Source organism: Alexandromys fortis, unplaced genomic scaffold (assembly GCF_014885135.2).
Source record: "Alexandromys fortis isolate MF-2015 unplaced genomic scaffold, M_Fortis_MF-2015_v1.1 scaffold_172, whole genome shotgun sequence".
Lineage (NCBI taxonomy): Eukaryota > Metazoa > Chordata > Mammalia > Rodentia > Cricetidae > Alexandromys > Alexandromys fortis.
This window is the reverse complement of record NW_026068061.1, coordinates 928093-954811: the sequence shown is the minus strand read 5'-3', so window position 1 is coordinate 954811 and position 26719 is coordinate 928093. Positions and strand designations below refer to the sequence as shown.

Genomic DNA, 26719 nt, shown 5'->3' with positions numbered 1-26719 from the left:
ATCATTTTTGTATTCCATCAATGCAGAGTGCTCTCTGTGATTGAGTTCTGTGCTCAGTGAAGAAGATATACCCATCTTCAGGTTGCTTATGTGAACTGGAGGAATAGGTCAGCAGCATGTTCAATATTTTATAAGAGCTGCAATGGAAATATGCAAGGAGCCCTGGGAAAATGAAGCCTGGCTAGCATGAGCCCAACCTAGAGTTTAGGGTCCTAAGCCTCCTGTCCATATAGATCTAACTCACATCCTCTGGTTTATTCACATATCTAGTCTAAAAGGAATTTACTCTTCCCAGATACAGAATGACATCCTGATGCCATAAAAGAGTTCTAATTCCAGAAGATGAAAGATGTTTCCCATATGTTGTACTAAATATAATATAACTTGAAACATAAATCTTGTCCCCTCACCTGGGAGGGTGGATTATCACAAGAGCCCCAAAGTGACCACTGCTTTTCAAAAAGGTTTTTGTTCAGGACATCTCAGTGCTCTTGTATCTGGATTATATGCTTTTTAAAGCTTTTCTTTCCAAAATCCATGATAGTCCTTGCAGAAAATACTATATATTTTATACTGTTAATATATGATACATAATTTTATACATATGTATATATATGGACAAAGAATTGGGGAATATAAGTGAAAGGATAAAGTTAGGATGAACCAGATTGTCTCTTGGTACCTGATTCCTCGTTGCAGGCACATTAAATAAGATGTAGCTTTCAATAACAGTAGTAACATTATAAACATAGTGAACAAACATTGTGCTCAAGTGCAATGTTGAGTTGCATGTTCTGAAAGAGGTCTCTCGGTTTTCTCACAACTGTTTCAGTCTACTGTAAGTTGACTCTCTTCAGAAATAGATGTACTCAGAACTCTGGAGTTGTGTTCCAAGCATCAAATAGTCATCTCTGAAAAGCAGGGGAATGTGGGAATGATCTATTATTGTTAAACTCAATGTTTAAGACAGAAGGAACTCAAGGCACCAGGAAGCATCAAAGGCCACTTTCTGGGTACAAGCTTGTGTACTCACAGTGAGACTGTTTGGGAGCACTACACAGTGCTCCCAAATGAGGGTTCTGGAGGAAATATTGCTAAAACTGACGTGCATGACCCTATATGCTTCTGAAATTTGTCTTGAAATTAAAGCCCCTTAATCTTTTTTTTCTTAGATTTTCCCCCTACTTTTCCTAGCAACATATTTAAAGATTCCATAAAGTAGTGATTGTGCTCAGTGTTTTGGCCATATTCTGCTATCCACGCTTTCATTTCCTCTGAAATTTTGTCACATTCTTATAAAATCAACTGCAAATATTTACTGCATATTCATATTTTAGTCTTTTAAATCATTCTAAATACAAAAGCTATTAAATTAGCTAAATGTAAGAAATATTAGCTGGGTAATGGTGTTGCGTACCTTTAACACCAGCACTCACAAGGCAGAAGCAGGCATATGTCTGAGTTTGAGGCCACCCTGATCTACAAGAATGAGTTTCAGGATAGCTAGGGCTACACAGAGAAACCCTGTCTCAATGATGATGATGATGATGATGATGTTGATGATGATGATGATGATGATAAGGAAGGAGAGAGAGAGAAATTCAGCTGATTCCAACATACACTGCAACTGTACATGCCCTAAATAAGGTAATTGCCCTCATATGTCTTATCTGCTAAGTCTAACAATGCCTTTAATTGAACATCAACTTGTTTGCCTCTATATTCTTTGTGCTGTTAGAATTGGTAAATGAAGTTTAGTGCTGTCTGCAAATGCAGTTGCCATACTTACCTTTGATAGCTAGGACTCTGTTGACCTTCCTAAAAACACAATTAAATCCTGCATCAGAGCAAAGAAAAGCAGTTCTGACCTGTGGGAACTGACCTTAGTGTTTCTGGGAGCTGGTCTGGAGGTCACAGCTAAGCCAGGGTGCTCTTGAGCTGAACATAAACATCACACAACACCATCATCTATGATGTCACAATAGACAACTTAATAATTTGATCTAAGCTCAGACAATAGCAAGGTCAAGAAACACTAAACTCCCCCTCTCCTGGCTGAAGTGGGTAAATGCTGCTTCCTTACAGCCTTAGCTTGGTGCTGAAGGAGTGTTAGTACAGTAACCAGTCCTGCTAGCCTGTTCCATCAGATCCCCTGCACAATGGTCTTCTTCTTGAGTCATGAAATTCTACAAATCCCTTTACCAAGGTTCTGATCCTACAATTAGTCCTTCGCCACCCCTCTTCCCTTACAGTGAGCAGTGAGCCTGTGGTTCTGTTGCAGGTGCACACCACTGTGACATCTAGAGCCCAGTTTCTGTGAATAGTGTGACCTTTACCGCAATGGCAGTGGGAAAGAAAGACTTCTGTAAACTGTAAGCTTGTATAGAGATGCTAATGTGGTTTTTTTATTGATTTCTAGGCTTTGAGTTTTGTTTTTCAGCAACACAATCCAAACTCACAAGTATTTAGCATTCTTTTAAAAATATATTCAATGGCATTCTTTTCAGATATATTCAGTGGCTATGTGTGGTGGCACAAGCCTTTAGTCCCAGCACTTAGGAGGCAGGAGCAGGCGATCTATGAAACAGTTTCCAGAACAACCAGGGCTGTTACACAAAGAAGCCCTGTCTGGAAATAAAATATATTCCATGAGCATATATACTTATGACACGTCAGTATACAGTGAGGTTTACTGTGTCTTTGGAAGAAGCATGGCCTCAAAGACAAACCTCTTCTCGGCTCCTTTCTGATGCCTGGTGGCTCTGGTTCGAGAATAATGGCAAGTAGCACCCCTAGCCTGCCTCTAAAAGCAGTCATGGACCCATGACCAATGTAAGAAATAACATTTGCTTTTTTGTTTGTTTGTTTGTTTTTAATTATCATTATTTATGGTAGAGTTTTAAATTAATAGTAGAGTTTTAAGTTATATGTGCCAATACAATAGGAATAGACCTTTTGCATTTTGTAACATTACTGTTCTGTGTGTGCTGAGGACATCATTGTAATTTATTCTTTCATTATTAGGGTAGCTATTGGAATGGATGTGTTTACAGTCAGTTCCCAATTCACAATACCAAGCAAAGTTCTGGAGGTTAAACCCATAGTGCTGAGATGGGGGAGGGGCGCTAGAAATGAGGTCGGTAGATGAGTATCTCCTAGCACCAGGGATACTGCCCTTCAAAACACTCTGGAAAAAGATCCCAGGTCTCTAAATCACTTGGTACCGTATGGAAAACATGCTGGCTTGTGATTGTGCTTTAGGTAAACATTTTAATACAGGATCCCTAAAATCCAGAGGCTCCCCGAAGGGGATTAAAGCTAATCCCCTTTCTCTAACGCTGCAGTGGATTAACTGTGCGCTCTCTGGCTGCTCTGTTCCCCGGAGGCTACAACAAAAAGGCCCTGCACTCCTCCAACAATCTGCGGAATTGGGAGTTGTAATTGGAGATTTGCAGGGGTTGGGGGACATGCATCTAAGGTTGAATGTTCCGTGATGTGTCTTTCTTAAAGAAATCCTTTCATAAACTCCCAGAAAATCTCAACCCAATAGAAAAATTAGAAAAGAATAAAAAGGAAGCGCAGTTCCGTTTTAGAAATGTTCCCAAATAAAAAGCTCCCGAGCTGTTTTCGTAAAATTCGTGCTGTATTTCAGTAAACCAGAGAGTATAGTAGTTTGAATAACTCCACTCATGATCTTTTTAATTTTTTTCCAGTTTTAAACAAATTTATTGTTTGGATATGTTAAATTACTTTTAGGAGAAGGAAGCAGCTCGCCGTCTTTAATGTTTTTGAACCATTGTTTTTTTTCCAAATGTCAGACTTCTAAAAACCTACAGCGTGCTCGTAGGTGGATGCTGTTTGTTTGTTTGTTTGTTTGCCTTTTTGCCAGACCCAAGTTGTTTAAGATACTGTTTCAAATGTGAATACAACAAAACATTTTGGAGAAGGAACGAGGAAACCCGCGCCGGGTGCCGTGCTGCGGAGGCGCAAGGGTTAAGGGAGCGGTTCGAACCCGCGGGCGGGCGCGGGCGTTCCGAGGAGGGCCCCGGGGGCTGGAGGCGCGGGCTAGCGCGGACCCTCCAATAAACACAAAGGAGGGCCTGGGGAATAGAAACCCAAATCCACTTGTAATCGTACAAGAGATTCGGGCATAATTACTTGAGCAACCTAGATTAAGATTGATGAGCCTTTAAAGTGGCGCTCCAGACCGACCGCCTCGCCCCTTGGAAAAGAAAAAAAAAAAAAAAAAAAAACCTCCCGCGAGTAGCTGAGGACCCAACTCCTCTGGCGGCACCGGGAGTCCGGGCCTCCTTGCTACTCTGCAAGGCAGTAGCACCGCTGAAGGCGACCCCACTTAGTCTGCTGCGGGCCTGATTCAGTAAGCCGCACCAAAACCGGTCTAGGCCTCCGGGTCTCCTCTCAGAAATAGCCGGGCTCCGGACCACTGGCTCCGCGAGCCTTCCCGGCTCAGGCCTGGGCCTGCGGGTGAGCGCGAGACTTCCCCGGTTGCCTGTCTCCTGCCGTGTGCAGCTAAGGGCGGGCATTAATGACTGGGTTCTGTTGCTTGCTCCCTAGAACCTAAGAGAAATCAACAAAGCCCACGTTATTTCTGAATTCTTTGTCGTATGTGTAGACCAATAGCGAGAAGAGAAAGGGGTTTCAAGTAATTTCCCCTCGAATCATTGTTCTAATTGAAGAAATTCGGAGTGAGCACTCCATCGGGTGCGCAAACTTAACAAAAATCTATTGAATCCTAATTTCTCTGGTTCCAAAAGCTGAGAAATCCCACTTTCCAACCCCTTTTCTGAGAACGGTTTTGTTTCAGCGTTTTTCTCACATTTTCATCTTTGGTGTGCTCTGGTGAGAAAATGACGGCCAAGATTTTCGTTATTTTCTTCATAAGAACCCGGTAGCTTTGCACTCCCAGTAGTGAATGTACCACCTTAGCACGCCAAAATTAAAACAATCCTTCCGGAAAATACTACCCCTTGGGATTTGTATATTTAGCTGCTTTCCAAACCTTCCGCCTCTATCACCTCTCCTTGGGGTAGAGGCGCTGCCAAAAGGATTGACTTATGAGATGGTTGGTCTTTGGGGGCATTACTCATTGCCTAGGGTCCCTTGCAGAGCGAGTCGTGGTCCTGGAGAAGCAGGGCACAGGAAGCATCCCTTGTGATCAACCTTTGTAAGTAGGATAAAGGCAGTGCCTCACCAACCATGTAGATTTCTAGGCAGAGGCTGCAAATTTGCATGTTATGGGTTTCTTATGAACTCTTGAGTTTTTATAGAATTCCTCGTCTAGTTTCAAGGTACCATATAGATACTAAACATACCTTACCTAACATAAAAAGACCTTGCATAAAATTGTTACGGTTTTTCCTAGTGCATCTTTAAAAGATAAAACCTCACCATACTCTCTGGAAGGAAATGTAGGAGCACCAGAGAGGCCCAGACTGACTCATTGCCCCTGTCTTGCAGGCCCTGTGGTTCTCAGCACCCCTGCCCAGCTCATTGCTCCTGTGGTGGTGGCCAAAGGAACTCTCTCCATCACCACAACAGAAATCTACTTTGAGGTAGATGAGGATGATGCTGCCTTCAAGAAGATCGACACAAAAGTGAGTTAGACTGCACAGCGTTGATGGCTTTGGTTGCAGGATGTGGTTTTCAGTATTGCTTGGTTTTAAATGACTGAAGAGGTACACATATTCTCATCTTTCTTACAGAAAATAAAATGAATGAAATAACACATGGTTTCTTTCAGAATTAAAGATTGTATTAATGAGCTTAAATCCTAAACTTATGTAACAGAGCATGTGCATTTGAGCATTCTTCCTATGTGCCTTTGTGTGCACTTGGGCAGATTTGGTGTTTAAGCCAGTTTCTCCCAGATCTCTGGGGCACAGTGGCTCAGTTCCTGGGAAGACTAGAATAGGTCTTGTGAAATTTTGTGTTAAACATCACATTTAATTTCCAAAAGTATATACTGCAATATGAATTATTATTTATTGAAAGGCTATAAGGAAACTGGGGCAGGAGCTATTTACATATAATTTCATTTCCATTATTACATCCATTTTTCATCTCCTGAATTAAATGGATTTTACATATGGATTTAAAAGGAGGAGAAGCAGATTCTTTCTCAGCTTGGATTTGTATGTACACACAGCACACCCTTGTACTCACACGCCATTCCAGAAGGTGCACATTTGGCACACTGACATGGCATACATGTAGGCTAAATCTTACCTTGTGGATTTTAGCCTCCCTGGCCAACAGAGAACCCTACAGACAAGCACCCTTCTGCGATCCATTTCACTAGTTTTTTATTTATTTTACTGTAAGTCTTGTAAATTTCTTCTTAGGGTAAGAGGTTGCGATACTGGGCTATTCTAGTGGATAGTCTACTGTCTTTAAAAAGATCTTCCTATAAGTCACTTCAAAACTTTTCTAAAATACCCTTGAGCCTTATTGTTTAAGTTAAACACAGAATTGGCACGTTATAGACTCTTACTTTTAAATGAACAAAGGAAATTGTAATATTTACTGACACCTGAGTTAACTAAGGCAGAACCTTGGTGCAGGCCTCTCAGCACTTGTTGATCAGTGAGATGCTACCAAAGAATCCTAACGCCATGGGTGTGTGCTGCGAGAGTGTGCTGTGTTTAAACAGGAACTTGTCTTTATGTTTTGTCATTAGCTTTCCCTATGTAGTAAAAATGAATTGCGGTTTTCTGATTAATTTATTCTAATAACCCCTGTTGTGTTAAAATAGGGTGATAAAGTATATTAGCTAAAAGATACGTTCATTTTATTGTTTGGATTTCATATACAAACTTCAGCCTTTTTATGACTTTAAGTTAATTTTCTTAGAATTTGCTTCTTTTAAACTCAGTAATATTGCCATGATAGATTTTCCCTCCTTACATTGTCAAAAATCTACAGAAATACTAACCAGAAGCAGGGTCTCAAAAGTAGATTATAAATGTGTCACTTGTAGAAAAGAACCAGCTAGTAAATTAGAAACTGAGGAAATGGATATTTTCTATAGCTATTCAAAAGAGAGCCCCTTTAGTGTGTATTTTTAGTGATTTTATTAGCCTGTTAGTCAAAATCTTTAAAAGACTTGAGTTGATTTTCAAAAGGAACCATTAGTTCTCTTGACAGAAAACAATTTAAAATGAGACACAACAATTGGGTATTTTTACTTCATTTATTTTCTTCTAATTAAATAAAATCAGCAACAGAAATTAAAATCTAAATCACAAAAGTAATTATCCAGTGTATTTCAAGTGCATTTTCAAATATATATAATTCAGATATTCAAGCGTTATTATATAAGCTGAATTCAAATTCCTTTGAATATATTTAAATAACATTTCAAGTATACTTATGGAATGTTAGAACAAGCAATATATTTGAAACAAAATGTAAACTTTTTTTTTTAAGTTCAGACACTTCACAGACAGGTAAAGTACCAGAAGGAAATCTACCTTTAAATGCATCTTTGTTCTTGGAAAGTGTCTGGAAATTTCCAAACGGCAATTTCAGTTTTGTTCACCAAATCACAAAACACCAACATCCACACTTTTAAAGACAACATGAGATCACAATATTTGTTACAAATCAAAATATACATTACACGCTCCTTTCGCTCCTTCCGATGCCACATCCAGGTCCTGTTTACTGGAAGGCAGATGCGCCTAAGTCTCAAGATTGCTATAATCCTTTGATGGAGTTGGTCAAGGTCTTGCGTTGTTGCTTGGGTTTTTTTTTTTTTTTTTCTGGGTCTTTTCAGGTTTTGTGTACTTTTCAGGGGAGATGGAAGTTGCCTGCATAAAGATGCTTGTGGGTGTAGGTTTTCCCGTTTCCCTACTCCATTCCCTCCTCTTTTTAGGGGTGTGTGAGATGATGCGTAAATGTTGTGCTGTTACTCCTTTTAAAGGAAGAGATTGTTTGCACTGTCTCAGGAAATACTAAATAGGAATCAACCAGGAAGTTTTCATTTCGTCAGGACGTTGAGCAGAGTGATCTTGTCGGCCCTAGATTAGATCATCCTCTAGAGTTTTTCCAAACTTTTTGGGTTGGTCAGGATCTCTCTTGCCAATCGCCACGTTTGTTTAGCAGCGTTTTCCAGAGCCGAGTGCGGTTTGCCTTGAAACAGATCTAAGTTCGGTAAGAAGTAGTGGGGACACCGGCGGCACTGCAGGCATGAGATGAGCTGCAGCAGAATTCCATTCAGCCGGTCGCCCAGGCAAGATTCGTCCCAATCCGACTCCCGGGGATGCTTCTCGCACTCGTAGGACACCAGAGTCTTCATGTGGTAGTTGTTGAGAGGCTGGCCGGGCAGCTCCAGGTGGCGGTCGCGTAGGGTTTTCAGGATCGAGAGACATTTCTTCCTGCAGCCCCCCATTTGCAGTCTGTTCTCAGCCTCTGCAAACTGCAGCACCCAAGCGTCGCTCTCCGCCGAGCTCTGCTTGCCGGCCAGGGAGTGGCACTCCTTGGACAACAGATTGAACCCTTCGGCTTTGACCTCTGCCACCCGGTTGGGTCCTGGCCAGGGGATGTGGGGAAGCGGCCAGTGGGCAGCACTCCGCGGCCAGATCCCGGTGCATTTAAAGGCCGGGGTGATCTGCACCACGTACCTATCGCGAATTCGCAGTTTCACTTCGCTCGTGTCAGCCACCATCTTTACTACATCCCTGTAGCTACACTTGTCCACCGCCTGAGCCACCAGCGTCTGAAACCTGGAGCGGATTTTGCGTGCGGAGAGGTAGCCAGAGGCGGTGATGAATTCCACCCAGAGGGACATGCTCCTCTTCCGCCCGTCGCTCAGCTTCAGCACCGCGCAGCCAGGCAGTGAGCCGTCGTCCACGAAGTTAAATACCCCCATCTGGTTCAGATAGAGTACCACCTCGAACTCGGTGGGAGAGATGACCTCCAGGCCCTCATAGCGGTTGTCCATCTCGTTGAGGGAACTGATGAAGCGCGGTTCCTGCACCTCCACCTCCTTCAGGACATCGGAGACCACTTTGCAGACTTCCCGGATGGTTTTGGCAATGGCAGCTTTCCTGGCCTGGCATTTCTCGTTGTAGTACTTATTCAGGTGGTAGACCAGCTTGGCCTGGGCCGCGATCATGTTGGGGCAGAGATCCGGATTGTACACCGGAGTCTCACAATAAGCTGTGGGATCCAATGCGGCTGCTAGCGCTGGAGCCAACTTCGGTGGTGAAAGGGGGCCACGCGCAAAAGGCACCTAGCCTCTCGGACAGGCTGCAGTGGGGGCCGCCCTGCCCAGCTGGCCTTTTATCCGCGAGCCTAGCCGGTCTTAAAGTGAAAGGCTGCACTCTCCCCCTCTCTCCTCCGCTAATGAATCCACTGAGAGAGACGCGTGGAGAGAACACCTTCTCAGTAATAAAAACAAAAGTTGCGCTGAATCCCCGCAAAGATCTTCCAGTAGTCAAAATAGTCACCCCTTTACGTATTTATTTACGTTTTTCCGTAATCATGGTGTGTGCAGGACTGTTAATCAGACGGAGGAAAAGTGTGCCGAGTGTGTGTCGGGGTGAGTGTGTGTCTGTCAGAAGAAGCTGCTGTTGGTTTGTGTAAAAGCCCAGATGCACTCGTGTGGAAATTATAAAGGCAGGGCCAGGCAGGCGGGCGGCCAATCGCCACTGGGCTCGTCACGACAGCCTCCCCCAGCTTCAGCCTGGCTAATTAATCCCCCTCGTGGATAGAGGCACAGAAACCAAAGGTAGGAAGCTGCTGCCGGCAGAAAACCACCCAGGCCACCTAGACAGGTTGGAAAGCAAGAAGAAATCTGGCTTTGGTATAACTTGAAGCATATTGACACTTGGGAAAGACTTGGCGAAGAGAAGTGTCTCTCAGTGCTGTAAAGCCTGCTTGTCTGTTCACCTCTGGTGAGCTACCAGGTGTACCAGTGGTCATTCACCAATTAGTGAAGTCAAAGGAGCCTTTTAGAACAAAGTCACTAACTTAAATTTAGAGGAAGGTCATTAGTGCATGTTAATCCTTGGGCTCTTTTTAATGCAAGCTAGAAGTTTGCTTTTTAACTAACTGCTAGTTTCAGATCTCAGAGTTCTCCAGCTTTTCTCCATATTGGGTGTTCTGAACACTTTTCAAAACCTTAGGAAAAACCTGTTCTCTTTTTACCTAGGTTTTCCCTATTTTCATTCACTGAGAGGAATGTAAAAATTGCCGCTGAGTACCGTAGATATATCTACCCAGTTAAAGAAGGCTGATTAAAACAAGCTCACTTACCTATCTGCAGTTCCCCTTGTCCTTAGCTAGGCTGGCCAATGCTAACATAACAAACCACAGTGAAGGCTGTATGGTGCTCTTTCGGGAATACTTTCCACAAGATCTTTGGGATTTAGATGAGCTGTGTTGGGCAGAATCTAGCCAATTCACTGAAGTGGACTTAACTTGAGAACTTGAAGGTGTGGCCCTTCGACCTTGTTAGCTCGTGCAGACGTAAAGACAGATCTCCCATCTCAGGTATCATTAGTGGAGACCAACAATGGGTTCCTAATCTTATGGGATTTCATAATTTGATTGTGAGAAAATGGCCAGCGGCTTCAAAAATTAATTTGTAACCTTTCAGGTTTGAGTTTGTTTCTTTAGGTTTCATACTGAAAATTTTCTTTTTTTTTCTTTTTTTCTTTCTTTCTTTCTTTTTTTTTTTTGGAACGCTAAAGAGGTTTTTTAGGGAGCTCCTCCTAGCCAATGTCATCACCAGATGAGTCCTCAGTGCACATGAGCTAAAGAAAGAGTGATTAGGGCTTGCGTAGTAGATTTCAGTCGCCTGCTTTTAGTGCAGAGGTCAGTTTGTTTCGCATTAAAAGATTTCCAGTATAAGGATAGAGTAACACCTGTGTAAGCGGTTGTAATGGACTCCTGTTGAAGACTCCCAACTTTTAAAAGTCAGAGGGCCACCTCTAATTTTGTTTCTTGTTACCCAAGAATGATAGATTTCGATTTAGATTAAAATAGTGTGTAATATTTGGGGCTTACAATGGCCGTCTATTCCATTCCCCCAAGACCTTCTTTTCCCTTGGGAGAATGGAGTAGAAATTCTCAAAGCCCCTCCCCAGTTTGCAGGCGTCGCGGGTGAACGCACTGCTACCTTTTGGCAGCTGAAGGAGGCAACCAACACCAAACCAACAAGAAAGAACTGTGCGGCTAGGAGTGGGAACGCCCGGGTCCTCAGGGTGGGGTTGCGCCAGTCAGGCTCACTCCGCGGTCCTTGCTCATTCCCCAGCTCTCTTCCTTGGTTCATCTGCACTCAGGTTAATTGTAAAGCTTTCTGGGTGTCCCTATTCTCCACTACTGCTGCAAACCACGCTCAGTGTCCTTGTGCCACTCTGCTCTCGCCGCCGCCCCGCCCTAGAGAGGCCCCGGCCGGCCGAGAGTTCTCTGGACCTCTGTGTAACCTAGGGATACTTGGCCCTGACCTTCCTCCGAGATCGCGCCCTCGGTGCCTCAACACGGCCTATTGAGCTCAAGGTAGCTCCAACACCGAGGCCCTGGTAGTTCCCTGTGTCCGACAGAGGGATTTGGGATACCGTCGTCGCTGACTGCAGCCTGGCGCAGGTGGCGCATCTTTCTGCGCTCGCTGTGCGGCTTAATTGGGTTAAAGCGAAGCTAAACACCGAAGCACTTTGTGCAAACTAATGGATGGAACCGAGGCCCTTCCCTAACGATTTTTCACTTGGAGCAAGGGAACCACGAAAGTCCTTAGCCCTAGAGTGTTGCAGGGTAGTGAAGTTTCTTGAAGGCCAGGCCACGGAGTCCTGGAAGCACCCACCACGCCCGACGCTAGCAGTGATTTGCATAAAACTGGACTCAGGCGGCTTTAATCGCTGTGGGTTGACCCGGCAGCTTAGAATAACAACACTAGCTTGTCTTTCTAGCTGCTGCTACCCCGGTCGTCTGCTACTCTGAGCCCGGGAAATGAATTGCGTCTGTAGCTGAATCCATTCCGCAATCTCAAGTCCTCGTTGTTGAAGGAAAACTAAACTGCACTGATGGCTGCTTCCTTCCCTCCATGCTTTCTTTAATTGAATTGCCCATGGAGAGGAATTGAAATTAACGATGTATTTTTGTGTAGTTCACCTGATTTTAATCGAGGTTTTGGCATTAGACATGTTTTGTACTGGTAAATTATTTAACTACTATCGTAATTTTAATTTAAAAAATCATTCGACTTATTGGATTGTTTGAACTGATGCTGTTATACTCAAATGATATAAAATCTGTTTTATTATATGAAAAGTCTGTATAAGAACTGGATTGATGCCAGTCGATTTTTTAAAATATAGTCTTACGAAGTATCAGAAGAAAAGCTGATGTGTGCCTCGTGTTTTTAGACATAAATGGTGAATTGTTTCCAGTGGTATGCATGTAGGCATCCTTGACATGAGCTAATAATAGAAGGATAATTGAAGAAAAGTGACCTAATTGGAGGGAAAAGAAATACCCAAGAATTTCATGATGTAACCACTGAGATGCTTGCATTGGAATGATGTTTAGGGTTTAACAAATGCAGTTTTCATTTAAAATATTACAATTAGGGAAAACACATGAAGCTAATACAAGCCTGATATTATAACAACTAGCCATATTTGTGAACATAAAACAAGTGTTGTGAACTTCAACACTTGGAACATCCCAAATAATAAGGACAAGACAACTGTTTCTGAAGTGTAGCTTCCTGAGTGACTGTCCCCGAGGGGGTGCACTTTCATGGCCTGTGCAAAGTCGCGCATGCAGTCTCCTATAAAGAAAAACTGCACTGTGTTCAGAAGTATAGAACCTAAGGTTTCTAGGTTTTGTTTTGTTTTTAATGACTATTTAAACTTGAATTGCAAGTTCACTGACTTCACCAGTGACAACCTTCTGGAAGCTCATAAGGGATCTGAGCAGTTGCAGGGCTCACATACACACTGTCCTCCGTGTTTTCATTATCTGCCAGCAGCTAGTTTATTCACAACTGTTCATGAAGTTAAAGTTTTATTTTTTAATATGTGCTTATTACTCTGGAGACTTTAAAAGAATATGAAGTTGATTTTATTAAATTATTTATCTCTACTGCTGGAGTGGCTTTGAAGGCTCATTGTATGCATCTGATTTCTTCCTTTTCCTCTTTTCTAAAAATGTACCCAAGCTACTTTAACTGTTTTTTTCTGCCAGACATAATGTAGTCCCTTTTACACTAGAGAAATTAAAGACAGATATTTGTGCAGGATTTTCTTTATGTGTCATATTAAATAAAGTAAAATAGAGGGTGTTTTCTGGTAATTTGATGACATATATCTATCTTTCTTTCTGTTGTGACTTATGGTATAAAAGCACTAAAACAAAATAGCTTGAAAGTTGCAAGGACTTCTTAAAGTCATTATTTTGTGTTTGAAAGTCAGGTTCATCACAGGAGATTAAGGTCAATGTTTATATGAGATAGACCTGTTCTGTTTCTTCAATCTGAGCACCCTAAGAATGGAGGTGAATTTTTAAAAATTGCTTGAATAATGGAGTCCATTGCCTCAGTATTCTTTGTTACCCTGGTGCACAGTCATATGTTCACATCTGTAGTGGCAAATGCTTTTTTCTACACTATTGCTTAATGTTGGCATTAATAAGTATTGAAAAGAAAAGTAACTTAGAGATTAGAGATGCCAGTTGGAAGCAGAGGTCTAAGGATCACTACCACTGCTTGACTGATAGCCAGAGTTTTCCTTTTATAGATAACAGAATTAAAAGCCCAACTTGTATATGTAATTGTCTCTGTTCCCTCCCTTCATTTGAATATGTACGTAGAGGTGCAGGATATTTCAAGTTGCTTCTGTAAATTGGGGGGGGGGAATGAAAAAGGTCGAGGGAAAACTCATCAATGAAAAGACTTTTTTTTTCTGTTCATAATGATTATGCCTCTGATTTCTTCCAAGTGTCTTTGGACAATGAGATTTACATTCGCTTGAGTGTCATGGAATGACGATCTCTCTGCCGTTCCTCGGAATCCTTGGGAACATACCCCGTATCATTATGACGAAACTAAAATTGTTATTGTTAAATCTTAGCCTGTATTCTTCATTCAGACATCACAGAAATAAGCAGACAGAAAAAAAGAAAAAGAAATAGGCCAACAGGATAAATGGGCTCATCACTTAGTTTCCCCCCTGTATGAACAAATAAAAACAAGGACACCCCCTAACAAATAACAAACATGGATTTACTAGAATTTATGTATGTGAATGCAGCCCCAGTGCTCTGGGTAGGCTGCATTTTTATTGCACTCAGAGAAAACAGTGGAACCAGGTGTGATTAGCTTGTTAATCTAGGCCTGCACTGCCGTTATTACCACTTCATACTGTGCATGATTAAGGCACTGAAAATGTTCAGCATGACCTTGAGCCTAGAATATGGTTTCTAACTGATCAACTTCAGTGAGTGCTGATCTAAAATAATCTCTCCCTTTTGTTATTTAGTGTTTGGAGCTTTTTTTTTTTTTTGAATGAACAAAGCATTCCTATAATTGGGCTTTATTATAATTTTCAGTAATTATTAACTGAAGTGCTGATTTAAAATAATTATAGAAAATGATCACCCCTTACCACATTTATGTAATGACAAATATTTTATAGAAAAAAGGAATTGTCATATATATGTATATATATACATATATATGTATATATATGGCAAATGTTTGCAAACAGACCCCTGTATAATATTTGGTTTTCCCTTCTGGCTATACTCACTATACAAGTATGTAAATTTTAGTTTACCAGTGTGTACTATTTATTTTTTTAATTTTTATGATTTATTTATCTTTATTTTATGTGCATTGGTGTGAAGGTGTCAGATCCCCTGGAACTGGATTTTCAGACAGTTGTGAGCTGCCATGTGGGTGCTGGGAATTGAACTCAGGTCCTCTGGAAGAGCAGTCAGTGCTCTTAAACGCTGAGCCATCTCTCCAGCTTCTGTGTACTATTTCTTTTAACCACATTTTTTTTATATAGTGCTATGTTAAATACGTCAAGTGGAAAGTAGAATTGATAAGCAATTGATACTTTTAAATCTACATAACCTTTTTATTTTCTGAATAAAAAATTAAAATCAAAATTAAGAGCATGATTTAAAAGATGGAGGTTTTTAAAATAGAAGTTGAGGATCCTGTTAAGTGAAAACACTAGCTTTACTTTGATATGAAATCTGATTCATAAAGTTACGTGTAGGGCTAGAGAGATGACTCAGGTTAAGGGCAATGGCTGCTGTTCTAAAAGACCTGGGTTCAATTCCCAACACCCACATGGTAACGGTGACTCAGAACCATCTGTAACTCCAGCTCCACAGAGGACTGGTGCCTTTTACTAACCTCAGGCAGCAGGCATGCACTTGGTGCACATATATACATGCAGACAAGCCTACAGAAAATAAAATGCATACACACAAAATCAAATAGAAGTAACTTTAAAAAATACAGTAGGGTATATTGAACTATAATTTGCAAACAGTACAATTCCGGTCTGTGAGGTTTCCATATGAGTGTACCATCCTGTGAACTCTCAAATGAATTAGCAATACTTGAGGCATTTTTGTTTTTTAATACCTTTATGGCACAAGAAAGAAGTCTCACAAACTCTCAGTATTTGCATTTTACTCTGAAGTTGCTTTAATCTTTCCTTTACATGATATAAGATGAACCTATGGAGTAATTATAGCTAATTCTGAATAATGTGTGCACATTCTTGCATCATATGCTTTGGATCCAAGTTTCATATCAATGCACATTGCTACTTAAATTTAGATGGTCAAGAACACCAAACAAAGAATTAGTAAAGTGTCCAAGTACAGACATTCTGTGCATGCTGCTGCTGTCTCAGATAGCTTAAGTGGAACTTGTAAGAACACAGCTAGTCTTTAGCCCCGTTCCAAGATATACAAATTATTTAAATGTTTTCTGTTTTATATTTTTTATTTGCAGTTAAAATAGAAATTTTAATGTTGGGCAAGCTTACAGGCCTATTAATAGAAAAGTTATTGCCTTCTTAATAATTTTAAACCATTCTTAGGAAACGTTCTTTTCACACAAACATACACACACACACAAAACCATAGTGTTTCAGATAGTAAAAGATTGAAATAACTTTTTGTGTTTTCACATTAATCTGTCGAAAGGAAACAGGGACTAAATATAGGTTTCATTTGCAGGAACATTCCATAATGTTTGTTGTTTTGTTGCTTTGGTTAGGTTTTTTTAAGATTTATATTTTTTTATTTGAGTGTGTGTGTGTGTGTGTGTGTGTGTGTGTGTGTGTATGTGTGTGTGCCTGCCACATGTGTTGTAGACGCCTGTGAAGTCCAAAAGAGGATGTCAGATGCCCTGGAACTGGATTACAGGCAATTGTGAGATGCCTGATATGGGTGCTGGAAACCAAACTCAGGGTTTCTATAGGACCAGCAAGTACTCATCCTTAGACCTTTCTCTCCAGCCCCCATAAACCAGTACTTACCAGTCTTCAGTAATACCTTCAGAGATTGTTGGCAAATGGATTTTAAAACGACTAATTAGAAGTTCAACAATTTCTATCTAGTCACATGCATTTCAGTACTATACACTTTTTATTGTAGGATCAGTTTAAATGTCACTAGCGATTCTGTTCATAAAAAAACATACACTTCTTATATATTCACCTACATTGATAAGTACCATGCACATAAAAATGTCTTTACTAATTTAAAAGCATTTTCTGCTTTTGCAACAGACCAAGGTTAATTTTTTGTAACCTTCACCTGTATTTGATAAGCAGAATGCATAATTCATTGGGGAAGGGTGGGTGTGGGTTTGTTTCTGGGTTGGGGTTTCCTAGTAGGCAGCGCAGTTCTTCATTTGTTTTGCTCTCCACGCTGCATTAGCACGTTTTCCCCTGTGTGCATCTGCCAGCACACAATTTAGCCACGGGCATCTGTAGACCTTGTGGTGATCAGTATTGCAGGCAAAAGCCATATGTGTTTAAATAAAAAAATAATCTCTTTATTTCATTTGCTGTTTTAACTGGATGGATAACTTTTGTGCCTCAAGACAGAAGAAGAAAAAATACAGAAATAATTAATTGCCTCTATTCTTAAGGCAGTTTCATTTCCCCCTCCAATATGGAATGCTTGTCAGCTCTCCTGATAAATGACTGCATGTATTTGCATAGATTTTACATTAACACAAAAATTAGTTTTATTTGTGAAAAACTAGTTTACATAATAATATAAAGTCAGTGTTATTGATTACATTTTTAAACGCTGATGACTATAGAGAGACTGTGTATAACATTCTAACTTTTCAAAGGTCTGGTCAACCTGTTCCTTATTTTAAACTTTCTCTTTAATGATTTATATTGCTTTGTATTAACTAGATATAAAAGTGTAGTTGTAAAATTTTCAGTTTTAATAAATATCTTTAAAAGATATTAACCACAACTATTTCAGACACTTAGCACTTACTTGGATAAAGATTACATTAAACTTTCTCAAGGAATTTTTTGAAAATATTCAGTATGAACTACATGCACTTCAAACAATTGGACGAGCGTGTCATAGGAAAGATCTAATTTTGATATTAATATTATCCCAAGAGCATGTACCATATTGAATGTATGTAATTATACTCTTTCCTGAGAAGTTATTTCTAATGTATCTGAGAACCACCCTCTCCACCTTTGTTCCATTTCCTTAAATGTACTTAATTGAATATCCTAACCCTGTGTTAACACAGAATTAAAAACATCAACAACAGCAAGAAGACCACTGTTCTGGAGCTGTCTGGGTACTGAAGAGAGTCCCCATCTAAGAGGCAGGCAGGAAGCGGATGATAGGGCATCTTGTTGTCTAGAGGCAGCCTGCTAACTACATGCCATCGTTGTATTAGCATGTTATGGAAAAATGCAAGTATGTTCAGTGCTGTTACATCACAAAGCTTTTCATATAGTACACTTGATCCTCAAGAAACAGACTGTACTGAATGGCAACCAAAACCCAGAGTATCTTGCCACTTCTTGATTCCAGGCCACCCTGGGTGCCAGCTGTCACAGCTCAGCTAATGATGACAAATGCCCCTCTCTATGCAGATTGCCGAGCTTGCAGACTGCTGTGAAAGGCAACCAGATTACCTTTCTTCAGATAGTAACTTAACCTTTTAAGCTCATGTCAAAATCAAATGATTGGCTGTGATAGTTTCAATACCTGTATCTTTAAAAAATCAAAATAACACTTTATGATGCTATGAAATTTGTTTCACTGTATGATTGGCAGCCTTCACCTTGGATACTCTAATACTCTTAATGAGATCTACGTGGGATAATTGGAACAGACAGTCAAGAGTATGTATTTAAAACAGCCTTAAATCAGGTAATAGGAAAACTTGAGAAAAGCTGGTGAAATTCTGGGGGAAAAATGTGTTCTCTTTTTCTCTTCATCTGAATGTTGGAGCCTTTCTGCCTCTGTGTATAGACCCCACATGCTCTAAATGGGCGGATGATTATTCTTTATACGTAAGTCAACATGAGCGGTGGAATGGAGAACAGTACTCAATGAGAAGTGTTAGGACTCAAAAATGAAGAAACCAAATTGGGAAGGTTAAGAGTCTTACCAAGGGTCACATAAATAGTTTCAGAGCGAGGTTGGTCTGACAGTGGCTGGTGTCAGCTCTACAGCATGTGGTCTACGTTACAAAAACAAGTATATGTGGGTTCATGTACTTCCCCATATTCTTTGTAGCAGCAGCTGTGCAGTTATTATTCTGAAAAGAAAACTAAAGGTCTGCTTTAAGGATACATTAACTTAAGGATATGATCAGTGACTTAAATTCCATATTACAGAGATCTTAATATGTTATAAATTTTAATTTTATAACTTTGGTCATCAACATATGGCAAATATTTATGAAGAATATATACTATTTAATGAATATAAAATTGTACTGATTCACCAAAAGATCTAGTTCCTTCTAAAACCAATTGATACTCATGGGTAGGACTAGTGAGATGACTAGGCAGCTGAAGGCATTTGCTGCCAGGCCTGATGACAAGAGTGTGACCCCCATGATCCAAACAGTAGAGAAAGAAAACTTACTTACTTTGTATTTTGTACTTTGTTTTTCACATGTGCTCTATAAAGCATATGCCCCATCCCTTACACACAAAATAAATAAATATAAACAGAAAAGTAAAAACGAAGCTAATGGGCTGTATCTTTATAAAAAGAGAAGTTTAGAAATAATTGATTTAAGTATTATTTGGAAAAGTATCTATGTACTGCCGTAGTGTTCTTTTATTCATACTGTGTCACTCTGTGATATCAATGAACTTTATTAAGCCAGAATAATATATAGCTTTTTTTCAAGACTTATTAAAAACACCCTTTCATTATTAAAGTGCAGCCTTGCTCAAGAATGCTATATATCTCTGGCACAGAACTACCTATCATCCTATCACCAAGGAGGCTGAAGCAAGAAGAACTGTTTTGAGTTCAGTCTGGGCTACATAGCAAACTCAAGGCCAGCGTGGGATGAATCATCAACCCCTGTCTCAAAACCAAAATCAAATCAGAACAAAGAAAGCTTTGGGAGTCCCAGGTGCTTCCCCCCCCCCCCCCGCTATCAAACATGAGGATTGTTTTCAATAATAGACATCTGTCTATTGTATTATAAAATTTTCATATACATTTTAATCATATACATTTAGGATTTCCAGTAAAACTAATGCTTAACATATGTAAATGCATATAAAGTTTAAGTGAACATTTTGTTATACTATACCATGCAATTAGTATGAGGAAGAATAACCTTTGCCTCATGAGTCTGACACTCTCTCTTGGGAGTTCTATGGCCCCCTCCTTTGGCTCTGTGTCTGCTCTGTTACCCGCATGGCTGTCCAGTCCCTCTGCTGAGAAGAAGCCTGTCACCCACCCAGTAGACATTCACTAACAAGAAAGAAATTATAGAAAGCTCTTCCTGACACAGGGTCAAAGTCCCTCCTTGAAATTCTTATTTTTTCATAAGGAATTTTTTCCCCACAGTATTATTTTTTTTTAACAGAAAGAAGCTTTTTAAAGTAAGCATGATCAGTCACCATATTACAGCTCTTTTACTCTGTAATAGTCTTTGGTGGGAACTGCTCTTGATAATGATCTCTTCCTGGGCCAGGATGTGTGGTCCAGCACTTGCTCCAGATGCTCAACAGTGGCCCGAGAGCCACAACTCCCATTGAGTACAACAGTCATCCTCTGAAGTACACCCTGCCATGAAACTGTGAGGTCTGGCATGTTAATTGTAGTAAATATATTCTCCCCTAGTGGTATTTTCAGTTTATGATGGGTTTATTGGGATGCAGTTCCATTGTCTGTCAATAAGCTATATGTCAGATATCAGATTGAATATACCTGTGCCCTTCAGTCCTTGTATTAATTCTATGTTTCATGATACCCACTACCCTGTCCAAGACCCAAACTTCGCCGTATGGCTTTTGGTAAATATGATGACTAGAGTATATTACTCACAAATGAACTGGGGACTCTAAAGCAACTTTCAGTAAGTGAGACAGTTAAGTCAACTTTGGGTTCTACAAAAATCCTATTGCTAAATGCCGTGCATAAATATCTGTGTGTGTGTGTGTGTGTGTGTGTGTGTGTGTGTGTGTGTTTTCATCTGAGTACAGGGACACATGCTCCATGGACATTCCTGTGAAAATCACCTCAGGTTCTAATCCTTGAACTCCCACCTTTTTAGAGACAGGAACTTTTTCTCATTCCCTGATTCATAAACACTAATATCTTATTGGTTTAAACATATGTAACTAGAATATTTTTTGAGACAGGTCACTCTATTATATAACCCTGGCTGTCTTGGAACTTGCTATGTATATCAGGCTGGACTCAAACTCACAAAGATCCTCCTGCCTCTGCCTCCTGAGTGCTGGTGTTAAAGGCATGCACCATCACACCATCGTAACTAAAACTCCAAGTGCTTTTCCAACTCAGTTTATCTTGCTACTTTTAGGTATTTTTCCAAAGTTTGAATAAGTTTTAAATTATTATTTTTAATAAGAACAAGAATAACAGTTCTGTCTAAAAATTTTTGAAAGTTTGCAAATTCAGTGTCCATACAAAAACAATTTAGCTTAAATAATTTTAGTGTATGAACTTATCCTAGGTGTAGAAAGAACTAAATATATAGACAGGTAAAATTCACTAATATTCCTTGTCAATACTTTAATTCTGGGCTATGAAAATACTACAGTCCATAAAGCACCTTCCAGGCAAGCATGAAGACCTGAGTTCAAACTTAAGAACATCAATAAAAAGCCAGGTATGTCAGGCGTGGTAGCACACACCTTTAATCCCAGTACTGGGTAGGCAGAGGCAAGTAGATCTCTGTGAGTTCAGAGCCAACCTGGTCTACAAGGTGAGTTTCAGGACAGCAGGACTATTACACAGAGAACCCCTGTCTCAAAAAACAAACAAACAAAACAAACAAAATCCAGGCATGGTAAAAAATGCTTAGAATCCTGGCCCTGGGGATGTTGAGACAGGCAGATCCCTGGATGTAGACTACCACGTGAGTCAGTCAAGCTAATAAGAGACCCGTCTCAAAAACACAGTGGGCAACACCCAAGGAATACTACCTGAGGTTGACCTCTCTGGTCTCCTCAAGCATGGTGCACATTGTATGAGCACCCCCACACATAGGAACACACACAGAGAGATGCTTAAAGTTCTAATCTAGTTTCCCATGTTTTTGTCAGAATGTACACCCCATTTGGAGTGAAGCATACATTTTGACCTGAGTCACCTTTTCTGGCAAATAGCTTTTGTGTCTGTAAACAGAAGCAACCGGGTTTTATACATGTTTACTGCACAGAAAACAAATCAACTTTCCATGCAAATGAAGAGCACTCAGGCTACACAAACTACTATGGGACTCTGTGTGTTGGCCTAGTACCATTTTCATTTTTAAATAATAACAACAGTTTTGAAATAATTTAACATCAGTGGAGTAAATTCTTGTAAAAAATAATAGAGTTAACGAGTTAAAGACGACATAAAATCCTTTCAAACTGTGGGGCACTTCACTGTCATCCTTGGGTGGTGGCCCTTGAATCTTCTCCGTATGTCTGCTGTCAAAGTGAGCCCTGAAAACTTGATTTTTTATTAAATTTTATTCATCCATTTATTTATCTGTTGGGGTTGGGCTTGTATGTAGGCCATAGGCCATGTTACACATGTGAAAGTCTGATGACAACTTAAGAGAGTGACAGTGGGTTCTCCTACTGTGTAAATCCGGGAATTTAGTGCAGTCATCAGCTTCGAGGTGAGCACCTCTTTCTGCTGAGCCATCTTGCCAAGGTAGTCTTACCAACAGGAAGGACCCTTGCACTGAGTCATTTTCTTGAAGTACAGTGCTTGGATTAAGTCTTCAGCATGCCAGAGTCAGGTAGTAAATAGAGAGCCCAAAAGCCTCCAGTGGGTTGAGTTGTTTGGAAAATACACTGGAAGATTAAATAATAAAAAATAAATAAGTAATAAAATGCAAAATATATTCCATATTTAGATTTTTGTGCATTTAAAAAATGGGCAAAGCCGGGCGATGGTGGCGCACGCCTTTAATCCCAGCACTCGGGAGGCAGAGGCAGGTAGATCTCTGTGAGTTCGAGACCAGCCTGGTCTACAGAGCTAGTTCCAGGACAAGCTCTAAAGCCACAGAGAAACCCTGTCTCGAAAAACCAAAAACAAAACAAAAAAAAATGGGCAAAATCCTAATTTTCATGTCTTTATTTGCCACACCCCCTAACTAAAATGAAATTACTATTATTTTTCTTTTTTATTTTTGAGACAATCTCTCTGTGTATCCCTGGCTGTCCTGAAACTTGCTTATAAAGACCAGATTCACCTTGAACTCACAGAGATCTGCCTGTCTCTGCTTCCCTAGTGCTGGAGTTGTTATGTATGCCACCATACTTGGTTCAAATGAAATTAGTGTTTTTTATTTTCACTACAATTGTGTTTTTTAGGTAACAGAACAAAAAATCAGTCTGCCTGAGCTTTAGCCTTGTTGTTGTGTCTTAGACAGAGAACAAAGAAGCCCCAACTTTTACAAAAGCAGTCTTCAGAGTGCAGAGCTCTCTCCGTCTGCCTCATCTGGTGCTTATGCAGTAAGAGGCGTCTCAGTTGTTTTATGAACTCACTCTGTGCTCAGAGGAGTTTATGTGTTGCCCACTCTATTGTGCGTCAGTCCCAGCAGACCCACGCACATTCTGCTGAGCATATTTGGGGATAATTAGAACTAATGAAGCCTGGAACAGATCTGATTCTCTGAGTGATTTATTCCCATGCTCTTGTCTGGTGCCCAAGAATTCTCCAGATCATGATCTAGCCCGTTTATTTTTTTCCTAGCTTTATGTTGTCACAGCTATTCTGTTTTTAAATTTTGTGTTTGTTTCCTTTAACAGACATTAGACATACATCAGATCCCTAAAAAGCTGAGAAATGTGCTTCTGAGTGAGTTTTATATCACTTCTTCATCCCCAGGGCCAGGGGATGAAGCCCTTTGCTGTCTTTTGCTTGTGTTTAGACCTCAAGATGCTCATGGCACCTATGAGCAGATGAACAGGATAGGAAGCCTGGGGTGGTCAGTCTGTATCAGAACAGGTGCTGAGAAGTGAAACCTGAAGAGAAATAAGTAGAAATCATCCATAAAGTCTTTCTATTATGATAGAGGTTTCCAGAGGAAATCTGGAGGGTTTCAGAAGCTGTTGGGATAGCCTTCATGTTTCAGAGGTCTGTTTCATTAGCAGGCTTTCACTGTGCTGGCAAGGCTGAGAGTGACATTTCTCCACATGTCCTCACCAAGTAGCCGGTGATTCAGTGGCCTGTAACACTTTAAATCCCATTAGCTAGCTTTCCTTTACTGTTATAACTGCTTCAGTGAATGGCACTTGTGTTATGAAGGTTAAGATCTTGGTGGCTTACTGAGGGCATACTAGAATGAGGACAGACACAGTTGCCAACAGAAGAAGGCTATAAATATATTAAAGCAGTGCTATAGTAAGTAAGTTGTTCAGGTCTTTGCAGGTAGCTTTTGTAGCCTGTGTCCTTCCTGCTTGTACTTCTCTTGCCAAAGAGCCAGAGCAGAATTTATTAAGAATTGGCACTTTCATGTATTGATCCCAGTACTTGAATTTCCCCATATTCTGAACTTGAGATAATAAGCAGCTTAAGGGCAAAGACAAGTTCACTGCATGCCCTGACGTACCTAAATCAGTAAAATTCACCAAGCAGGCTGCTTCAAGAGTATTGATGGTCCTATGATATTGATGTACTTCTTCTGATAAATGCCAGTCTGAACTGTACACCCTAGCCTATAGCTTCTCTCCTCATATGCCACTGCTCTGCCTGGAAGGCAGCCAAGAACTCAATAGCTCATCTTAGGACCTTGATAACAAAAGTAATCTGTAAAGTTTTATCTCATTTAAAAAGACAAAGGCTGTGGTAGAAGGATTGCCATTAATGACTTCCCCTGTGTTGTAGATGTCCTACAAACTGCGTGTACTTTCATCCTCTCCAAGGCACTGTGGCGTGGACACTGCTGCCTCCCTCCTATTGGTGAGACCCTGAGACACAGGGCAACCCGGTGACTCCTGTACACTTGCAAAGCTCGGTATCTGCAAAGTTGTGATTTTTATCCATGTCTGTTGCCTCCATAGCCCAAGCCCCACTTTCTTCGTTCATATACTAAACCTCCCTATGTTTGTTTTCTCATATGCTAAATAAAGATAAGAATTTCTACCCGGTGGGGTTATTGCACAAATTAAATTAATACACATCAAATGCTTAGACTATTTTAAAACTTGTTTTTCCCCATTCCACACAGTACCTAACAGTTAATATTCAGTATTTCTGACTCTAGATCCCTCACTTCCGAAGAATGACTCTTGGATAAAATTTGCTAAATGTCTAATTAAGGTAGTAGTATCTCTATTGTTCTTAGTTGAAGCCTTTGTTAATTCTACTAGCTATTTTGACCTTTTACTGCAATGTTTGTGAAATGACTAAATTTTTCATTCCTGCTCTGCAGAAATCCTGGTAACTACATTGATAACTCTCAAATTTGCATCTCCAGTCAAAAACATTTCTCCACAGTCCAAGCTCATATGTCCTGTGGTCTCCACGTTCCCTCCCATATCTTAAGAAACGTTTCAGACTGCTACCCAAGCTGACTGCCCATTACTTTGCAGTAGCAATTCCTTTGTTTCCATACCGTATATACACAGCACCAATAAACCCACTTAGACCAACATTAGCTTCCATTTCCTCTTAAGTGGCATTTCCTTCCTCCTTCCCTCTTTTCCTCCCTCCCTCCCTCCTTCCATTCTTGGTGTGTGTGTGTGTGTGTGTGTGTGTGTGTGTGTGTGTGTGTGTGTGCGTGCGCGCGCGCACTAAACCAGAAGTGCAACCTTTAGCTATATTGGCTGACCTGCAAGGGCTCGGGATTGTCTGTCACCGCCCCTCACCCTAGTGCCAGCTGCCTTCTGTCTTCTCTCCTTCTTGCAATACCCTTCATTCCCATTTCTCAACAAAGCAGCTGGAATGGAGGAGTGAAAACATGGCTGAAGAACAGCTGAGAGTTTACCTCTTCATCCACAGGCACAAGACAGTGAGAGCCTACTGGGGATGGGTGAGTCTTTTGAAACGCTTCCCCTGCAGTTCCATGGGCTGGGGACCAAGAATTCAAATCTATGCCTGTGGGGACCATTCTCATTCCAACACCACACCCTCTCTGCCTCTTTACCGTTTCTTTTTCACTAAAGAGAACTGCAGCTCTTCCTCGTTTTAGTGGTCTCTGCGTCTCAGGCTTTTACCTCACTTGACTCCCCTGGGGTCAGTTTGGTGGAACGGATTATTGTTGAAGCCTAAGTTCAGTTTTGTTTTGTTTCTTTGTTTGTTTGTTTTTAAATGTTATGTGCATTGGTCTTTTGCCTGCATTCATGTCCTTGTGAGGGTGTTGGATCCCCTGGAACTAGAGTAAAGGACAGTTGTGAGCTGTCGTGTGGATGGCTGGGAATTGAACCTGGGTCCTCTAGAAGAACAGTCAGTGCTCTTAACTGCTGAGTCCTTTCTCTGAAACCTAAGTTCTTAGACTGCAGATGGCTTCCTTTCCCAGGTGACAAGCAAAATATTTTTCCTTTGTCCCTTACCCCCAAACTCTAGAACAGGATTGTACACATGAGGATGTCTGTGGAAACATCACGGGAGACATTGCATGGAAGAAGAATATACAAGAGTAGTTGCTAAGTGATGATTAGTGACTATTTTTTCTTTATGCAGATTTCAAGTTTAACTTTCACACATAGCATTTCAACTAAAGGGCTACAGTAATTACTTGCCATAACTCATTCTACCTGCTGGTTTTCTATTTTCTCTTATGATAATTATTAAAAACCAAAATTTGGTAACTAGGTTGAAGTGCTCACACGTTTCAAGCTGTTACTATGAGCTAGCTGTTATTCAACTAGATCATGAAGCAAGTTTGGAGTTTCATTCCTGACTTGTATAGCTCCAAGTGATCATTTTTGAGAAAGTCCTTTGTCATCAGTCTTCTCTTAGGCATCTCAGCAGCACAGTTTAAATAAGTCCTTCATTCACATGAATTTAAGAGTTTAAA

The 26719-nt window shown here is 40.6% G+C and overlaps 2 protein-coding genes across 5 annotated transcripts in view; one reads left to right on the top strand and one right to left on the bottom strand.

Moving 5' to 3' along the window:
- The window catches only part of Nbea (neurobeachin), a 467863-nt gene that overhangs the window by 314085 nt on the left and 127059 nt on the right, over window positions 1-26719 (top strand). For all 4 annotated transcript variants that reach the window (XM_050120186.1, XM_050120187.1, XM_050120185.1 and 1 more), the window contains one exon: window positions 5479-5615. In XM_050120186.1, the coding sequence (XP_049976143.1) occupies window positions 5479-5615 (137 nt within the window). The remainder of the gene's footprint in view (window positions 1-5478; window positions 5616-26719) is intronic.
- Window positions 7948-10594, bottom strand: Mab21l1 (mab-21 like 1). The gene has a single exon (XM_050120190.1). The coding sequence runs from the start codon at window positions 9134-9136 to the stop codon at window positions 8057-8059; it is 1080 nt and encodes a 359-aa protein (XP_049976147.1). The 5' UTR covers window positions 9137-10594; the 3' UTR covers window positions 7948-8056.

Excerpts from the sequence above, each read along its gene's own strand:
- Mab21l1 (XM_050120190.1), bottom strand. The coding sequence starts at position 9,136 with ATGATCGCGGCCCAGGCCAAGCTGGTCTACCACCTGAATAAGTACTAC.